Genomic DNA, 20,454 nt, shown 5'->3' on the forward strand with positions numbered 1-20,454 from the left:
TCTAAAGCAACATCAGGAGTTTTTTTCTTTCTCTCGCCTTCTTGATGCTTACCGATGTGAAGAGGAACTTCAAACCTTCATATCCAAGAACGAAGTACAAAAATAACTTCAGGGCCCATCGGGACTGCTCTTCCTCAGGTGGACTTTCAAGTGCTGAGCTTGTTATTCAGAGGAGCCTTGGGAAAGATTAGGAATCCCATCGCACAGCACACTCTGGTGGTAAGAGGGTGGAATGCACTGCATACGTGAAAGTAGTGTAAATGGTGAATAAATGAAGACAAACAGCTCATGTGAATGTAATTAAAGCATATCGGGGGGAAAATACACTTGAAAAAAGGCACAGCAGATAAAAGCTGATCTAGAGATCCACAACAGCAACGTTTCTACAGGGCGGTTACCACTGAACTCACCTGGCAGCTCTAAGAAACAACAAACATTTGCTCTCAAGAACTTTTTTATGTTTTAGGTATTTGTACTGCACCATTATTTCTAAGCTGCTCAATTCAATGCCAATGTACATAATAATACCCAACATCCACCTGCACCCATTTTAGAAACCTGTTAGACGACATTTCATGTAAGATTGATGGTGTACTGAATAAAAGAAGTTGGACTCGTCTTCATGATCTGCTTTTTACTTTTGTGTGTTATTAGACACTTCCTTGGTTTTGTTCAACCTCTGCACAAGTGCTGACATGCATTTTGAGCATTATGCATGTCCTGTGTTTAACAAAAAGATACTGGGAGGTTAATGGTTAGCAACGATATTTATTAGTATTTACCAGAATTAGTGCATCAACCTTTGCCGGTGCGTGTGTCTGCGTGCGTGTCTTAAATGTTATTCTGTAATTGCAAGAAAATTAAAGTAGAAGGGTTAAATCCAGATGTTTTCCATATAAAATATATATATCTACATTAACTTGTGCCGTTTTATAACTACATATATTAATTTAAATCACTTGAAAAAAACACACACACACAAAAAGATGTACATGCAAACAAAGCACACAGCAAATAACACCAGCTGCTGCTGAAAACCAGACACATCCGCATACAAACACCTCAAGACGTTTATTAATGGCCTTAACTGCAATGGCAGATGCTCACGTCTGTTCAGAAGAAAATGCACATCCGTGTATGTGCAGACACAAATACACTCAGGGGTGAGTTATAAATCTGACACACGTCACCTTTAATTGCTCTAACAAGCCATAATGAGAGCATCAGAGGTCAGAGAGACACTTAGGATGATGTAAATATTCCTAGGAGGATGGATGAGCATCAATCTGGCAATGCTGATTTCATATTTTGGTTTAATTCAGCGTAATGGCAGCTGTCTACACAGGGGAGAAGAGAGGTAATAGGATACCTGGCAAACACTGCACAGAGTCCACAGATTGAAAAGGATTGGTGGAAAGAATAGAAATGTAAAATAAAACACCCAGCATTTAGATCGCTTATGCAATAAGCAGTAAAATGCATGCTTTTTATTTAAGGGAACTCAAAGGTTTTATGTCTTAGTCCTAACTGAGAATTGTCAAGGTGTCTTAAAGAACCCCCTACCCCCTCCAAGTCCAGTCTTTGACTATAAGCAGATTCTTTCCCCTCCTTTATCCTGCCAACGTTACATCTTTTCTTCTTTTTCTCCATTCATCCTCCTATCTATCAGTTTTTCTAAGCAGTCCTGAACCCACCCCTCCCAGCCCCACTGCTAGGAAACTGACAAGCCAACATCAATTAAGCTGTCTAGTGGCACCGCATGGGTCCATATGTCTGGGGCTGTACACATAGATGTTATGGAGCATGCAAATTGACCAGTGTGCATGCGTGTGTTTGGGGATGTGCACATTTTGAGTCTACAATGCATATGTATGCAAAAGCGCTCAATGTCTTTGTCTCCTTGAGCAGCCATGTACATAAATCATGAATTAGCCATTAGCGCACTAGAGCGTAAAAACCGTAAATGTAAAACTGTTAAATGCTGTTTGATTAAAGACATTTGGGAAAAAAACAAGAAGGAAGCCTCACTAAACCTAAAAGGAAACAACTGAACTTAAAATTCTACTAGAAATCTTCATAAAGTGCAAAACTGTATTTTGGTCAACAGACCTAAATACTGTTTTATGGTACCTGAATTTGAAAAAGACAATGTTTGTTTCGTTGTTGTTTTTTGTATTAGTGTTTATCATCCTTTTTTCTTCTTCTTTTTTTAAAAAAAATTCATACGGGCACATTTGGTGTGCTCTGTAGTTTTTGTTGATGTTAACACGCATCGAGTCGAGTGGGTTCAGTTTCTTCTTTTTATCTGCTAGAAAAAAATTCACCATGAGGAAGTATGCTAAATGGATACCCAAGCAAACAGCCATCAGCACAGCAATAAAATCCTTTGCAGCTTCACATTTGCTGCTTTGACAATTAAGCTTATCCAGGTTAGAAGCCAGAAACTCCACAGCCACAGGCTGAAATTGAGACTCGTGGTGGTGGTGGTGGTGGAGTGATTGCAACTTTCTAATAAAGCTGGAATTCCTCAGTGCATGCGAATGGGTCAGAATGGTGCAACTGTGATTTATTTATTTCTTAACACCATTACAAATACAAATAAGTATGCCTCTTTTCTCTCTCTACCTCTCACCTCAGGGCAGTTATATGGTCAGCCAATCAAATCTGAGTAGACCTGCTAGTAACCGCTGCAAGCTTACTCTCTTCATCTATAAAAGGTCACAGTTCAGAGCCCAGGGGAAGACATATAGGGTGGCTTAAAGTATGGGTGTAATGGGCTAGAAATGGTGAGTCTATGATGGTGCAGAGGGGAAAAATGACAGAGTAAATGGTGGACGAAGTGCTTAAGTGTGGATGACTAGAGGAGATAAGAAAATGATTTATGGTTTCAGGGGAAAAAAAAAAAGAAAACTCTTATTTCCTGGGTAAGAGTATGCATGAGTATTTGTGTATTTATAAAATTCATCTGTGCAACATAGCTGAACAGATAGGGTGATGTATGATACCTCTTAGAGCCAGTGTCACCCACTGTAGGAATTCTGACACTACTAATCCTCTGTAGGTTCATTAGAGATACTTGTGTGGTTGAGCAGTGGTGATTACATTCTAATACAGGAAATATAGCATTACATTTGCCATTTGGATTGTCTAAAGGCTTACGGCAGTGCAGTCAATGTCTCTTGAGACGCTATTCTATATAAGTACATAGATAGAGTCAATATCTAATAATGGGACTGCTGCAGGCTTTTTTATTTTAAAAGATAGGGTTTAAACACTGACAGAAATAAATGCACCACGCTATAGCGAAATTATCTTTATGACGGTTCTCGTGTTATGTGCTCTACCTATCTATGTGAAGACTAATTCTGCCCTCCCATCTTTCAATTGCTTTCTGTGAAATTATTTTAAAACGCCTCAAGACTAATGACAGCCAATGAAGTGGAAAATCTGCACCCCGCGTTTCCATGACAACATCAAGTGCTTGGTTTGCTTCTCCAGTTGTTCAATTGCGCCCTGATTGATCTCATCGTTTGGAACTCTTCAAGGGGACAAGAGCCCATTTGACATGCTTGACACCAAAGGGTACGCTCAAATGCACACACATTTACACGACCAGAGGTGGTGCATGGCCGCTGGGCTGCGTCTTCAAAAATGGGGAAAGAGACGTTCACCAGAGAGGAAACGCTTCAAACAGGGAACTGTGGGAGGAGGACTCTCTCAACATGGCATCCCGCCGATCTAATCTTACTCTGCAGAGCAAGAGTTGAGCCTCTTTTTATCTTAATCTGCCTCTCTGCATGTCATCAGTGCACGGGTGTTGCAGGTGGGTTTGTGAATTTTTGTGAATTAACAGACGCTAATAAGGATAATATATAGCTAATAAAGTTCATATATATTATATATATATATTATCGGAGCACTAGGTGCGGTGACTTCCAAATTAGGCGAGTGGCTCCAGCAGATCCCAGGAACAACATCGGAGATCTCTGTCCAGAAGAGCACAGTCCTAGGAACAACTAAGATACTGCGCAGGACCCTCAAGCTCCCAGGCCTCTGGTAGAGGACCTGAGCTTGAAGGATTGACCACCCGTAGGGGCGAGTGGGGAATATATATAATAATATCAACAATAATCTTTAAAGTATTATCACCATATACAGATGTGTGAGGCAAAGCATATACAATATCATATGCGCCTTATACAACTATCAGAGCTGTTGTGTACCTTTTGTCCAAATGGGACAACGTTTCAGTACAGGAATAACACAGCAAGTAGTTGCACTCTAACATTACCTGTGATTGTATTCTACATCATTCAACATTGTAAAATGACATTTAAGAACATTAAAATGCACAAACATAACAATAGAAATGTGGCTGAAGAGGTGTGCCATTTATACACAGTCCCATGATATCATAGGGCAGCAGCGCAGCTGTTTGTACTTCAGCAAAAAACTATAATCACAACATAAAATCCAATGCAGCCCATAACGGAGATTTCCCTTGACAGTGCATTTATTAGGCTAAGATGATGACAGCTGGGAGATGTGGCTCTACATTCAGTGTACATGTAACTGTGTGTGTGTTTGAGTATGTGTGTTCATGTGTGTGTCTGTGCCTCAGAACCCCAGCATGTGTGTTTGTTTGCATTTGCCCCATGTGGTTTCAGCAACCAGACATCCCTCTGCTGCGTACTTTGGCCTTTAAATGCTGCCAGCTAACCTGCTGTTCATTGTGAGAGAGAGAGAGAGGGAGAGAGAGAGAGAGGACTGAGCAGGCTGCCAAATGCAGCCCCACCTTTTGCTGCAAATCTGAAGCCCACCATCCTGGCCTTTCACTCGTAATTATATTAATCCAGACAGCGAGGTCGGCTTCAGGCATGCACGTATGGAGAACACAACAATTTGGGATTTTTTTTTTTTTTTGGGGGGGGGGGGGGGGGGGGGGGGTGCAGTGCATCCTCAGGGAGGGAGGTGTGTGGATGTGTGTGTGTTATTTAAACTGGGTATTCTTTAATGGACTAAGTGCATGTTTGCAGAAGAGTGTGTGTGCATGTGCAAGCCCATGGCCATTTTTCTAATGGCACCATCTGTCATGGGCAACTGGACAAACACACACACACACACACACACACACACACACACACACACACACACACACACACACACACACACACACACACACACACACACACACACATTAGGGCTGAAGGATTCAGGGAAATATCAAATTCTGATTTTCTTCAATGCTATTGCAGTCCTTTTTGGATTTTTAGTAAAATGGTGCACGTCTGTATTCACCATGTGACCACATTTGTTACTTTTTGGATTTTTGAGACATTGCGATGAGATCCTATGAAAACATTAATTGCTCTGCATTTTAATGCAAGCATGATAAAAAAACAAATGTTTTTTAATTATCAAAGAGCATACGCTCACACACACACGCACAAATTCTCATGTGAAGAAATACAACCAGTTGAGGAAAGAGCCTGGAGATGAGAGAGGCAGTGACATAGTGCTGAAAGAGAAAGCGAACTAAACAACACGAGTGAGAGAGGAAGAGCAGAGGAGTCTCTCTGGTTAGACTGACAGAGCATTGACAGGGTTACTCTCTAGATAACTACTCCTCATTGATCCACTAACATACAGGAGGAGCTGATTGGAGAGAGGATACACAAGACACACACCCGCACATTTACGCCGTACTGTGTGCACAAAGCGTGCCCTATAAAAGCACACACGGTCTCCAGAGAAAGATTTCTATGAAGTTTGAGCTCCTTGTTCTACTGACCTATATGCATATATTAGACACAAGAAGGGGAAACCTACAGGGAACTCTATTTTTCTTTTTAGGAGTCTGTGAGCGCATCTTTCGGGTTTGCAAGGGCCAACAGAATCTGGATGTACCCTCAAGTCTCTCGTTTACAAAAAAACAAAAAAAACAAGAAGAGGACAGTGCGCAGAGTTAAGATAAAGTTTGGAAATTAAGTGCAGTGAGATATTTGTCCTGACTAAAATAAACTGCAACTGTAAGAACACATTGAAAGACACAGAGAAAATATAATAGCAAGGGGTACATGTGAGCAAAGTTTATGGACTGGCTACTAACAAACTAGCTACTTTTTTTCAGATTCCCCTCAGGATTACTTTGCTTACTGCATCCTGTATGCAATGTGTGTGTGTGTGTGTGTGTGTGTGCGTGTTGACCTGTTTTTCTGCTGTATGTAACTATGCACAGGCAACACAGACGCACAGCTCACTGATGCTTATTTTCATTTTCCTGCATCAGTGGCCTTTACTGTCATCCAAATAAAGAAAGAGAGTGCACATGGAAAAAAACTTGCTGGATTGAAGTAGAGAGAACAGGAGCTTTGGGGAGATATGACTACAGCTCTTCTAAAGGCCACTCGATAGCTGACACGGCCCTCTCAGCACAATTTCCCCATTTTAGTGAGCTGAGGATTAGGAATAGTGGAGCTTTTACAGGCTATAGCTGGTTCAATCTCTTAGTAGGTGTTGAACATCTTTTTGCACACCCTTGGAGTAAGATTCAGAAAGAATGAACTATTTAGTGGCTAAAATGGTCCTAAATGGGATAGCATTTTTTCTTTTCAGTTTCTTTTATTTACTTCAGGTGCAGTATTTGCTGTGAGAGTAGATGGCTCCACTTCTGTTGAGAAACAACACAGCATTACGCTGCTTCTGAAAACAAATATCTGGGATTTATTACCTTCCGTACTGTTCCTGAAAGCCACAAATCAAAACTCCTGCTTTCACTACATACGCCCTTTTATCTCAGAGTATGAGAGTAAGTGTATTAAGATGAGATTATGCAGCATAAACTTTGACAGACTCCTGCACTGGTTCATCACGCTGTGATTCATAAATCCACTGAAAGTGACTTTGATGCCAAAACAGAGATACCCACATCAACTGTGGGGCATGTGAAGCTCAATGTGGCTGATGAAGATAAATGCAAAAAGTCATTTAGTTATTGAAAATGATTCCAACAGCTCTGTGGCAAATCTGTCCAGGGTGGCAGACAGCACAGATATAGCAGACTTGATTCGGCGCCATATCTCTGAAGCCAAGTCTATCTCCAAACAGCCCGCTAACACTCCCCTTTGGATTAAAGCACGGGCCGATCTGCAAATACCAATTACATCGCTCGCATTAACTGCCAAATACACGACAAGGGGCAGACAGACAGGCAGACGGACAGGTGGGCAGACAAAAAGGATGGAGAAGCAAGAAAGATCTGGCTTAAAACACCAGAAGAATTTGGGCGAATCCAAATGCACACGGGAAAAGAAAAAAAGGGTCAAAACTCCCACTGAAAAGAAGAGAAGGAGTGTGAGTTGTAAAGGCGAGAGAGGGAAGGTGAGCAGACGGGGGTACTCATGTGTGACAATCCCATCAGGTCATCCCAGTGTCTCAAACCTTTCAGCATCTTCGCACATCGAAGCTTGTGTGTATGAACTATACCTGCAGGTTACAACAGAAATAAACAGCCTATTAAAATGTATGCAAATTCTCACATGTATGGGAATTTATTTTATGCTGCACGGGTCGGTACCAGTGGTGATAAAATGAGTGCTGCTAAATCATCTTTGTCCTCCCAGGAAGGGGGAAGCAGGTAAAATAGTAACAGAGGGTCCAGCTAATAAGTTATTTATTTCCTGCGCCTGATTTAGTGTTGGATTAATGGCTGCTGAGAAACTTCTACAAAATCATTCCCATCTCCTGCAAAAATAATGCAGTAATGCTTTTATAAACATCAATATATACTGTATGTATTTAGTAACACAAACTGCCATCCAGAAGAAGCAGCAGGGTCAAAACGTACAAGGAATGACACCTCTCAGTCTCGATTACTGTCCTCACATTGGTGCTGAATAAACTCCCTGGTACTGTACGTTCTAAAGTAACACACAATCGCTAACACAGACAGACACATATAATTTACTTCTCTCACAAGCCTTTTCTGTGTGCTTCAGGCTCAATCACTGTCCAACAGATGCTGAGTACAGGGTACAGCCTATAGTCAACTATGCCAGACAGGGACATGAGCAACTAATACAAAAGGTCATGTTTAACGGGAACAATAGTGAAAGGCCACTTTCAGATATTCATCCAATTCACTGCACGGCTCCTCCCTTGCACCTCTTTCTGTGCTCCTTCTCTACCATAAATCAAAAGGCCAGTGGTTTGTGCTGAATGGAGATGGGCACCACTTTGAAAACACTGAGTCATTCTTTCAAAGCAATCCCTTGTTAATCTGTTCACACACACACACACACACACACACACACACACACACACACACACACACACACACACACACACACACACACACACACACACACGCACACAGACTGCATGCAAGCTGAAACTAAATTTCAGGTTTAACATTTTTACCTACACACCAAACTGAGACGTGCGCCTCCCACTCTCTCCCTGCATCCTGCCTACAATTTCTGATTTATTTCAGCAATCATGCAGCTTTTACGGCACGCCATCTCACTCTATGCTATTCTGGTGATGGATTCCTGTGGAAGAAACAGCGTGTGGGATGCTCTGCAATCCCCATGGTGACTTACCCGCGTCCTCATTGGAGACAGCAGTCCCTCCATAGTTGATGAGGTTGGTTCCAGTGGGCTCGGGCCCCTCTCGATTGTGTCACCGTATTATTCCAGTCCGCAAATAGATCCTGTTAGAAACGCTGTCTCATCCTCAGAGCGAACATCTCTTCTACAACACTGCTCCCTACCCACCCAGAGAGCCCAGCGCTCTGACAGGCTCACAGAGAGAGCCAGTGTCTGTATGTGTGTGAGTGCAAGCATATAGACACACACACACACACACACACACACACACACACACACACACAGAGGGAGGCAGCAGGAGAGAGGGCAGTGCCAAACTCCCAGTGCTTCTCCTCCTTCCGCCAACCTGTCAGTTGGTGTGGATCTTCCCGTACAAAACAGTGTGGCTTTAACGTGCAATGTCCACGGAAGGTTGCCCTCTCTTTCTGTCTCTCTCTAACTCTCTCCCTTTCTCCTTGGCTTTCGTTCTCCCCCTCTCTCTCCCTCTCCCGCTCTCTCTCTCTCTGCCTGTCCTCTTCTCTCTCCCTCTCCCTCAGTGCCTCCAGCTACATTTGTTCCCTTCAATGTGGCAAATGATTGCAGGTTTTTTTCTCGCTCTCTCTCTATGGCACAGCTCTCCTGGCAGTGCTCTCCCTCTGCTTGCACTCTGATCTCTCTGTCCGCCTGTTTTGCTACCTTGGACATCCCCCCCCCCCATCTCCCATAATGCCCTTTTGTCGATCTTCCTGCTGACTGTCAACTCTGTGTTCCCGCCCAAGCTGGGGGGGTGGGTCAGACAAAATGTACATTTGTAGTACGTGTAAAAAAAAAAGGATTAAAAAAAGAGAGAGAGAAAAGAAAGCGACAAGAGGGCACTCCTGGGTCTCCTATTGTCCCTACAGACAATAGTGGCTCTTAATCGCCTAGCAACCTGATCAGCCTCTTTTCTCTTAACAGACAAGGCATGAGTCACTCTCTAGACACACAAGTACACACACAAACCCTGTCCCTCCTTTCCTAGCATGCCCACGCTTACACAGCTACACCTGCACCAAAGCCCACAGTATATATTCATAGCATGTGACAGGTCATCCGGTATATTGTGTTACAGCAGCGCTTTGGTGCTGTGATGTTAGATTCTTAGATTCAGTCTGTTGTTGCTCTATTACAGCATTACAGCGTTATTCCCCGTTATAAATGGATGAAAATGTGAACAAATCATCACCTCTGCTCTGAGTTGCATCTCGCCGTTGCCATGGCAACAATGTCCGTTAGGGTGGGCGCACGCAGAGGCGGTGGGATAATTCTAAATAAATACATGGAATAAATAAATAGATAAGTAAATCACTCCTGTGCCTGCTGTCTTTCCTCAGTCACAGCAGCTGGATCAAACTATGCACTTAGAAGACATCAGTGGTTCAAATGGCTGCCCTTTGACTTCAACAAGCCTTTATACCTGGAATGCAATTGAAGCACTCTGCCTCTCCTGTTTCTTATCCTTGCTTCTTGTAATTGACCCAGATAGGCCCAAAAAAGAATCAAATTAACTCAGATGATTGCTATATAATTTATCTTTGAGGATTCCTCATTAGCTTTTGTCTACAGCATAACATATCCTTGCCCCTCCACAGTCCTAACCTTTAAATTTACAATGTCCTTCTGATAAGAACAGTAAGAGAACAGTAATAACTTTTTATGTATACCACCATTAACAACAGACTTTGCAAAGTGCTGTAAAAGAAGTGAGGAAAAAGAGGAATCTGCTTGTAAATTAAATAAAGAAAGCCAAACAGAAATCCAACACAAAATGATGAATGGAGAGGCTGTTTAAAATTAACAATAAAATGACACATTATATTATACTGACAAAATGTCAATATTAAAAACTATCAATAAACGAATGAAATGAATAAAAACACGGCAACTGAAAAATCCTAGATGATTAGACAGCCGATTAAGGACCATAAAAAATTAAAAGTAAAGTAAATTTTTTAAATGAAAGCAAAAGTATTCAAATTGCCCTAAGAGTATTTAAATTGACCTAAAGGACATCACTGATGTTGTGAGCGTTATCTCCTCAGGCAGGCTGTTCCAAAGCTGAGGAGCCCTGATGGCAAAATCAGTCATCTTTAGATTTAAGCCCTGAGCACCTCAAATTAAAAGGCTGTGAACTGGTTCATACGGGCACATCGGCATTTTTGACCCAAATCTGCTTTAAAATTGGTCAGTAAAATCCCAGAATCAATTCTGAAACACACAGAGGGCCAACAGAGAAAAGCCAAGGAAAAGCGTGTTAAACAAATGGTTCTAAACACTCTTAATGTGTGCTGAAGTGGAGATAAGAGGAATAATTCCATTTATTACGTCTAACTTTAACACATCAGGCTGCGCAAAAAGCATCCACTGCTCTCTTCCGTAACATGATTTGGTCAAAGTGCATCAATATGTGTGTCTTCAGGTACGTTTACATCCCAGCAGCAGTTAATCAATGGCCAAGTGATTGATTTGTGTCGACAAGCTGAAATCCTGCTGTGACCACTACACCATCAGATATCCACTGCACCGATGAAAAAGCAGATAAACTGGAATCTGCTGTCAAAGTTCAGCATTGATCGCAGCCTTGCCTGGACGGCGCAGACATTTAAGCACAGCAATGCATGGACATGATCACCAATGTGGTCCTATTATGTTCATGTATGAACAACAAGCATTGTCAAACTGATTTTATCGTTAATGCAAAGACTGAGGTTGCACAAGAGTCTTCTCTGGACTACGCCATCACAAACATGAATGTATGCTTAATAAAAGCACTGCTCGGGGATCCATAAGGTTGAAATTTATGCAATATTTACAGCCACTGAGCTACTAACCATCTAATTAAAAAGGGATAGCATTCAAAGTCATGAATTTCATTAATGACGCATATATAAACAAAAGATTTCCCTCGGGAAAACACTCCTCGGTTCACTTAACATAAGACAATTTACTACTTCACACGGAACATCGCCATGACACCACGCGACCGTATCGCTGCACGTGCTAACAAATTCACACGCCTCAGTGACATGAAACAGACACAGATGAATAAACATAAACAGACAGTGCAGACACACACTGTATCAATCCCTAGTTCTGTAAAACACCAGCTTATTGATGAGGTGAAAATTGTCAGGCGCCACAGAGGTCTCTATAGGGAGGCAAAGAGAGGAGCTCAAATTGCATTAATAAGATGACCTCTGACCTCACAGCAGGCTCTTAAATGTAAGTTTATACATAAATCTAGAGCGCATTTGCGCCTGAAAATTATTTTATTTTCACAGCAAATTTTCACAGTTTCTGTTTCTCTTTATTAAATATATATTACTACTCTGGCTAAATAAAACATTTTTTTTGAGGGGACAAACATAAAAATTCATCGAGGCATAAGGTCGAAGTGCTATTTTTTTTTTTAACCAGACTATATGTGCTGTCATACCCATATATCACCATCACACATTACTGCTGACAGTGAATGTTAACCTGTCAGCAAATCCTACACACACACACACACCTCGTCATCCCACTCACTATTACACCTCTACAGGACATAAAGAATAGAATGGGTGGAATATAGGGGGTGATAAACATCGCAATCACAGGACAATACTACACAGGGTATTGCACATTTCAATAATGCACACTTTCCTTAAACCCATCCCCACTGCCTCCATCCTTTCCCCATCCCCCTTCATCTACTCTCCTCTCCTCCACTTCACTCCTGTCCCCGTCGCCCCAGCTGAACCCCAAAATTAATCCCTGGTGACTTTTTCCATCACTCTGATGTGAGCAGACACACTTTGGTCCGAGTGTGCAGCTTTATTGTTCTGGCGCCTCTAGGTTCTCGCACGCTTGCTTTTTTTATATTCTTCTGCGTTTAACCCTCGTTGTAAATTTCACACTTTCCAGTACAAACAACAGCATTTCCACTGAGTGAACATATGAGGGTCACATCATGGACAAATGTGAAAATGGTGTGTAATTTTCTTCTGGCTGTTTGTGTTTCTATTGAGAGCTGCAATTACACTGCAAAAAGCAGACGGCCAATCGGCTGAGGTAATTAGAGACTGTAACTTCATGGGGAAACAAAGGAATTAATTGCAATGATTACAAATTAAACTACATCAAAACAAAGAAAAGAAAAAAGAAAAAGAAAGCATAAACGAGGTTTGGTTTTTTTTATTGAGTTTTTTTCCTTGTAGAGGCTCTCCAACTCATGCTTCAACCTGATGTCTTTTTTGTCGTTTAATCTGTTGTTCCATCTGCCACTCTGGACGTTTCAGTGCTCTTCTGATAAATTAGCCAGACACCACTTTTTTAGTTTGATTATTTAGTTTGATTTTTTAAAATATCCAATAGTGGAAATTCAACCAGGGAATATCTGCAGAACTACAGCACTGTGCAAAGGTGACTTGAGTCACCTTTCACAAAGTGCAGCACTTTATTGAGACCCGCAGTGTGTATTTAATATGAACACCTTTATTATGCAATATAGCCTAAACTCTCTTAGGTAACCTCATTTATTTAAGTAGTCTTCAGGAATAGTTCTCCAGGCTTCTTGAAGGACATTCAGAGCTCTTCTTTGGACGTTGGCTGCTTATTGCTCTGTTCCCTGATGGCATGACAGCACTTCTTCAGTAATGTTGAAGTCCGGGCTCTGAAAAGGCCAATCTATGAATGATAGCGTTTCATTGTCTCGGTGTGTGTTTTCATCAAGGAATGCTTTTACTGCATCAACATATAATCTAACGTTCACTGCCATGCTTTAAAATGAACCCAATGCCAATCAGACACTTTCTAGAAGGTATTTCATGGTAGCACATAATCAGATACTTTTCCGCAAGTGCAGCAAAAACACTTTTCTGCATTCACAATGCCATCCGTTTTGATAAGATCCACTACCTGTACCTTTTATACCTGTTTCTTTTCCTTAAGAATTGCTTTTTGACAGCCACCCTTCCACTGAGACCATTTGCGATGAGACTTAAGCAAACAGTAGATGAATTAACTGAAGCTTTAGCTGTATCTCTCAGCTCAACTACCAGGTCTTTACTGGATTTCTGCCTATTTCTTGAGAATGTGGCTTTTAGATACCGTTAATCTGCTGCAGAGAGCTTTTTACACAGGACACTTCTTCTTTTGTCCTCAAATTGTCCATTTACCTCATATTTTTTAAATACACACTGCACAGCAAGCAGCTTTCAGCTAATAGCTCTTTTGGAATTATCTTGTTGGTGCAAAAATACTACTTTATATCTGTTTTTATGTATTCAGTGGGAACAGATTTTTGCATCAGGCTGCTAGGAACGAAGTGCCTGAAGATTCCATTTAAAATAGTCTTTTCTCTGCTATGTGTAGACACAACACAGTTTCATCTCTTTGGTTAGATGCCTTTTATATACTTGCGAAATTCATAGGTCAGTGTTAAGTGACTCAGCAAACAAAGATCACAATACTGTGAAAATGGTCAGGTCTGAGGACTGGACTAAATTAAATAAATATTAAAAAAAACAAAACAGCCAGTGGCCAGGAAAAAACTTTGCAAGACCTTCAGAGAAGAAAACTATTGCTCAAGACCACTTTAAAAGATTACAAGAAAGTCTGGCTGCTTGGAAGAAAACAAGATATAAGAAATGAAGGATGAGCCAAGACTTTTGCATAGTAGGATATATCAAAACCTATCTGGTACAGCAAGCCAGGTGACTACACTAAACCAAGAGCCTGGCAGCCCCATGGCAGAATGGGACAACAAAACAGAGAGAAACAGTGGAAGGAAAGAAAAAAGGAGTCATATTTATCATTATTCACTGTGTGTCCGGGCATCTGGCTGACAACAGAAGACCCTATAAGTCAATGTGTGACCCTGTCACACAACAACAGCTAAATCAATGCCAAAAGAGAGTAAGCTGCTGCTGACTCTCATAAGGTGGACAGGGACTTCTTGTCTACACAGACTAACAGAATCGGCTCAGTAGGGAGTTGGAGAGATAAGATGTGTCCCTGTTAACAATCACTGTCAATACTGTGGGAGGTCTGATGGAAAAACTGGCAGACTGGGACCCGCTGCTCCAGGTTTTCACATGTTGGGTGTAAATTTCAGTCAACAGCTTCTATGCTTGATAATCCTAGGATAGAAAAATCAGTATCATCCCTTGAATTTTACCCTTCCACTCTTATTTCTGCCTCCACATTAAGCCTCAAAAGAGGCAAAAAAGCAATCTCGTAAATTAATATTGACAAATCTATGTGGTATGTGTCTGAGGGATTAAAATAGTAAGCCAATGAAGTGTTGATTACTGCATTAATCTACTAACCACATAATCATCATTAAATATTTAAACTGTTCACTCTTGGTAAACGTTTGGTGTAAAAGGATTAGTCCAGGAATTATTTAAGCATTGAAATAGAGTAAAATCATCACAAAACACACGCACTCATACACACTTTACATCTGAGAACTGAGGCGTTAGTCTCTGCTTTCAACAAGATGTTAGTGCAATTGGTTTTTGCTATTTAGAGTCACCAGTCATGGCCAAGGTTGAGATTTACTGTTATATATTGGGGTGTGCCAAGGGTTCTGGCCATGTTTAAGAGCGCCAGGTTGATTGTTGCCAGAGGGAATATGTCTGACATCTAATCTAAAGTTCATTAAACAGCAATCCCTAGAAACATGCTGCACTTGCACATTGATATGCCCTTACACACACATATCCGCAGTCACCCACACCCACACACAAACAGAAACTACCCTGCACCAACATGCACAGACGCATACATTTGATATGTGTGGTTGCCCTCATTGGCCTGCAGTCCTTGGAGGTAGTTAAAGGAAGAGGGGGAAACTCCTTCTCTTCTCTCACACCTCACCACAGCTCAGAGGGACGAACATCTTATCTCACTACTGCAGAGAGACAGAGAATTAGGAGGGAGAAAGATGGATGGGAGAGGGTAATGTGAGCAGGGGTTTGTAGGCGAAGGACATACGGGATTGAGGGAGTGTGGGCATAAGAGAATAGCAGCGAGAGACAAAGAGGGTGAAAATATTCAATCAGCCTCATTTCTCCAAGTTTTATGCACGGAAAAAAAAGCAGCTTCTGTGGGACCACTGATTGGAAATGTGTTGTACAAGAACAACATAGGCATCAGCTGGACTATATTCACGTTTTTTCCCACAAGACATCTCACAGGAGCCTAGAATCTTCTCCTCCATAGATGTGCTAATGTGAAAACACTTTCTATCCACCACATATGTGCGTGCTGATGAAGTGTTATCGGTGCCAAACAATATTTCCCCCTTATTTAAATGCACATTTGGGTAAGAAGGAAAGTGAATTGATTTTATTCATCGTGAGCCATGGCATGAGCATGCCCGATGCTATGAAGTCATTCCAAAACGGTTTCCTAGCAACCGTCGTCACGGGCAACCAGCATTCTCTGCAGACAGCACACCGAGCCTTGCAGAGAGAGCGAGAGATACACAGAGAGTGACAGCATGGTGGAGAGTTGACCGCAGTTAATTTGGTGTTTGTGTGTCAGGCTTTGCTTATACAGACTCATCATCTACATTCATGTGTCACCATTACTCATACCGGTTCATGAAAAGCCTTTTCTTATTCAGAGGAAGTGTGCGGCTTTGCAGTTTTGCCATGATGACTCCTTTTGCAGGCAAAGACACTCACAGAAATGTGACCTATTTCGATATTCCTGACACACGCTGTACACTCAAACACATGCCGAAAGCATGGCCAGAAACTCAGTATAGCAGGTACCAGGAGTGATGCATTATTCACCTGCAATCAAACACTGCCCTCTACTGAAGAAACTCTAATAAAACATGCTGGCAGTTCCTATATTCAAATAAAATGCGCCCTCTTTATAAAAAGAGGTTGAAAGCTAAGCATTAGGCTTGTATTTGATGACACATCAAATAGCAAACTGTTTGAAAAAGTTTATTACTGCTAAAGCTGTAATCATGATTAAAGTAAAAAATTACATATCTTTCCTCAGGGAGAAAGATTCCTATACTATATATGTTAATGTGTATGTCGACCTTTAACGAACAAAGTTTGGAGCAGGTTTCTGGCAAGTCTGACAACTTTTAAGATGAATGTAAGAATTTACATATACTGCACATACACTACTACTAATACACTATTTTACAACCATTAGGAATCCATACAGTAAGTAAATTCATCCTTCACCCCGTCATCAGTGTGCCTGTTGGGTAATACATTCCCTCAGTACTAAATAATATATATATATTTATTAAATACTATACATGACTGAGGGAATTAGGCTGGTTAACGTCAGTCAGTGTTGATATCAGTCACTGATCAGCAGGACTGGGTCTTAAGTTTTCAGCTAATAGCTCTGGGTGGAAATTGTGCATTAGTTTGAAATGAACTGAATACAAATTACCGGACATCGTTGTAATAAGAACCGTAATTAACTAAATTACAAAACAGATAAACATAAATAAATTTTCAATAATAATAAAACGTTACTATTGACTTAATGCTCTCTGACCGGCTGAATTTGCATGTAATGACAGGTGTGCTCAAATGACCAGAATACAACACTTCCTGCAGGCTCCTGGATGCATTAAGAACTGCAAAATGCACGGTACAATTTTAAAAGCACAAATGATCATAGATCTTATATTAGATATATAGTTGTGGTCATAACTTTGCATTTGGCCAGGGTGGAAATGATTGTACAGCATACATCTTCAATGGTTTTCATACCTGAATATGTTAACTTCATTAAAAACATTTAATAATTGTTGCTGAACCTATTAACTTCTCATTAGTGATCATGATTGACTACAGCTGGTAGGTCCTTTTTGCCAACATAAAATGGTTTTGTTTGACAGCACTCATTAGACTGACTAACACTCGGAACAATTGGAAAGTCCAAGGAACTCAGTGAGGATCTAACAAGGAAACTCACAGATTTATACAAGATCATCAGTTAAAAACACTATATGTAAGTAGAAGCCATCATTTTGCCAAGGCCTGGAAGAAGACCTAAACTGTTACCCTCCGATGAGCGGGAATTGGTTAGGATCTTCAGGAAGAACCCTGGAACCACTAAGGCTCATACCTGCCTTGAACTGGAACTAGTGCATGAACACCAGGGTCACTGTCCACAGTTAAGTGAAATATACATCAATATGCAGAAATCTGCAGATGCCCACATGGACATGTCAAATGCATACAAAATGCATGCAAGTTTTATGGACAGATAAGACAAACACTGAGCTATTTGGCAACAATGACATGAGGTACGTTGGAGTAAAGGTGAGACTTTCAAACAGGCTTTATCATGTCTTTATCTCCCTCTAGAGGCAGAAAAACGAAAGGTTTATAGCTTGGCCCTCTTTGTCTTGCTCTGCTCTGCTATTTCATCTTTTTCATTTTACCCCTGCTCCATGGAGAATTAGCTGTAAAATGCATTCAGGTCCATAAATATCTGGATAAATTGACAATCTTGCCTCTTTAAACGACCACAGTGGATATGAAATCACACAATCAAAATGTTATTGACGTGCAGACTTTCAGCTTTAACTCAGTGGGTTAAACAAAAGTCTTGCTTTCATTGTTTAAGAGTTAAAGCCATACAGACACATATACACACAGGCACTTTTTGTACTGTAAGCTATTACCATATCATTACAAAAAAAAAAAACACCCAGTGAGTTAATGAACATCACACCTAAATCATGACATTTCTAAGGGTCACAGGGAGTTAAATCAAAGATTTTGTCGGTCATATGTGAAACTCTGTAACACAGTCTTGACTAATTTTGTTGCAGCATGTGTGTTTGTTCTTCTGCTAATATTTCTCAACACCTAGTTCTGCAGTTTACATCATTTTTCACACAGGAAGATCATGCACTGAAATTGCACTTTCTGCTTTTCTATAGCTGTTCCGTTACTTCTCTTAACTGAACTACACATGCAGTTGCTCCTCACAGAAAAGCAAGAACACATACCTGGTGGCACTGAGCATTTTAACATAACATATTTTTTAACATTAACATATTTCAACATATTGCAATAAATGCACGGCGGGAAGAAATGACATTTCGCATTTCAACTTCCCACCTTATAATTAAACCGTCTGAAACACATTCAAAACCTTATTCAAATACCCACTCAAATGAGACCAGTCATTGTTAATGGTGCCTTAAATGGATATCCTGTTTGTTACCCTGCTATACTGGGTAAGCCTTGACATGAAACATAAACATGATCCTCAAGTTTACATAGGTTTTGTTTTGAATATATTCTACATCACAAACATCTCCACTGGAAATTAATCGTAGAGAAATAAAGATTTTTTTCAAAAAGCGTTGGATAAGATGACTGTTGCTAGGACAACCAAGGTCATATGTCTGTGGAAGCGAGAGACAAAAAAGAAAGACGCAGCAAAGTCAGTCTGATGGGGTGTGCTGATTCAGTTACATCTGACTGTCATGGAATATTTTAAGAACTGAACACTGACACATAGATAAACTGCAGTACACACAAAGCAAAGAGTTTCTCAAGTCTCCGAAAGTCTTCTATTTCTTGCTGAAAACAGGATGTTGGTGATTTGTTCCTGGTTTCACTGCCCATACACCCATTTTTTTCTTTTTTTTTTCTTTTCTTTAAAGCAAAGTTAAAGCAGTAGGCCAGGAGGACCGCAGCTACCATTCGCCAATTTGAGCAGCCAGCAGGAAAATATTATTAAACAAGGAGACAAACATCTCCACAGCTACTGTGAGTTCATCATGGGCAACATGAAGTTTGGCATATACACAACCAAACAGTTAACGTTTTACATTAAAAAGCAAACAGATGCAGTCGTTGATTATTTTAAAGTCACTGCTTTTCAGTAACATTGTCATGCCACATTTTGTTAGAAATGTTGATGCGGTTCAGGTGGGCTAAGTGGGTCAAGACATGGCTAAAAGATGGAGAGGACCCAGAAGAACGGTAAAAAAAAAACCTCAAATAAGAGGCACTCTGACATTAAGAGAGAAATTTAAGAGGTACAAAGAAAAAAGTTGATTTGTTAGTGAAACTGTGAATTAACTGTTTCCTGGTATGCAAAAACAACCAGTTTTAGGCAGCAAATACAGCCATTTTGCCAAAGAAGTCTCACAGTTACCCAAAACACGTTCTTGACATGGTCACCAGAACGCTTGTATGGACACTTTTAAAGTGCACAACCCTTTGCAACGCATTTAAACACACAAACATGCAAGGACCAACATGCTGTGCTAATGAGGTGCAGGAGCATTTTAAAACTTTTTAAATGCCCATGCACCTTTTCCTAAATTTAACCAAGAGGTTTTTGGTGTTTAAACTAAACCAGTGAGAAAAAGTTGCAAGTGAGTGGAAACACAGTGTCAAACAGAACACAATTCAGTCTCCTGGATGACAAACCTTGCGACTTTATCTCTATAAACGATGGACCAGTATCTCTGTTTCCAATATTGCTGCAACCGATGTATCACGGCAACAACGGACAGAAGAGAATTATGAGATAAACCTGGCTGCTGAGTACAAAAATGGAGCTAATCAAGCCTTCTGTTATTACTGGATCAACTGAATATAATTGAAGGACTTCACTGGTAGACAACTGCTTTTTGTTATAAATAAATATACTGAAACCATGACTAAGTGTGCTTTTTAGAACAATTCTGATCTGTGTCCTGCCCAACAACCATCACTGTTCTATAGTAGCTAAACCCTGCCTTCTTCAGGGTTGTTGCTTTATTAATGTAGGGTGTTTTGCTGACTTTCCATAGGATTGGCATGTATAATTTGACCCAGATGAAGACGAT

General features: G+C 40.7%; 1 protein-coding gene across 2 annotated transcripts in view; it reads right to left on the reverse strand.

The window, feature by feature from the left end:
- frmd4a (FERM domain containing 4A) overlaps nucleotides 1-20,454 on the reverse strand; it is a 96,582-nt gene that overhangs the window by 69,116 nt on the left and 7,012 nt on the right. The window contains exon 1 of one of the 2 annotated variants that reach the window (XM_085412042.1): nucleotides 8,601-9,237. The exons of the other annotated variant lie outside the window; for it this stretch is intronic. Within the exon in view, the coding sequence (XP_085268168.1) occupies nucleotides 8,601-8,633 (33 nt within the window). The 5' untranslated portion in view covers nucleotides 8,634-9,237. Of the gene's footprint in view, nucleotides 1-8,600; nucleotides 9,238-20,454 lie in introns of those variants that run through there. 2 annotated transcript variants of the gene reach the window in all.

This window comes from Rhamphochromis longiceps, linkage group LG7 (genome assembly GCF_057381845.1).
Source record: "Rhamphochromis longiceps isolate RC_006_pf linkage group LG7, R_longiceps_female_GT1.1, whole genome shotgun sequence".
Taxonomy (NCBI): Eukaryota; Metazoa; Chordata; class Actinopteri; order Cichliformes; family Cichlidae; genus Rhamphochromis; species Rhamphochromis longiceps.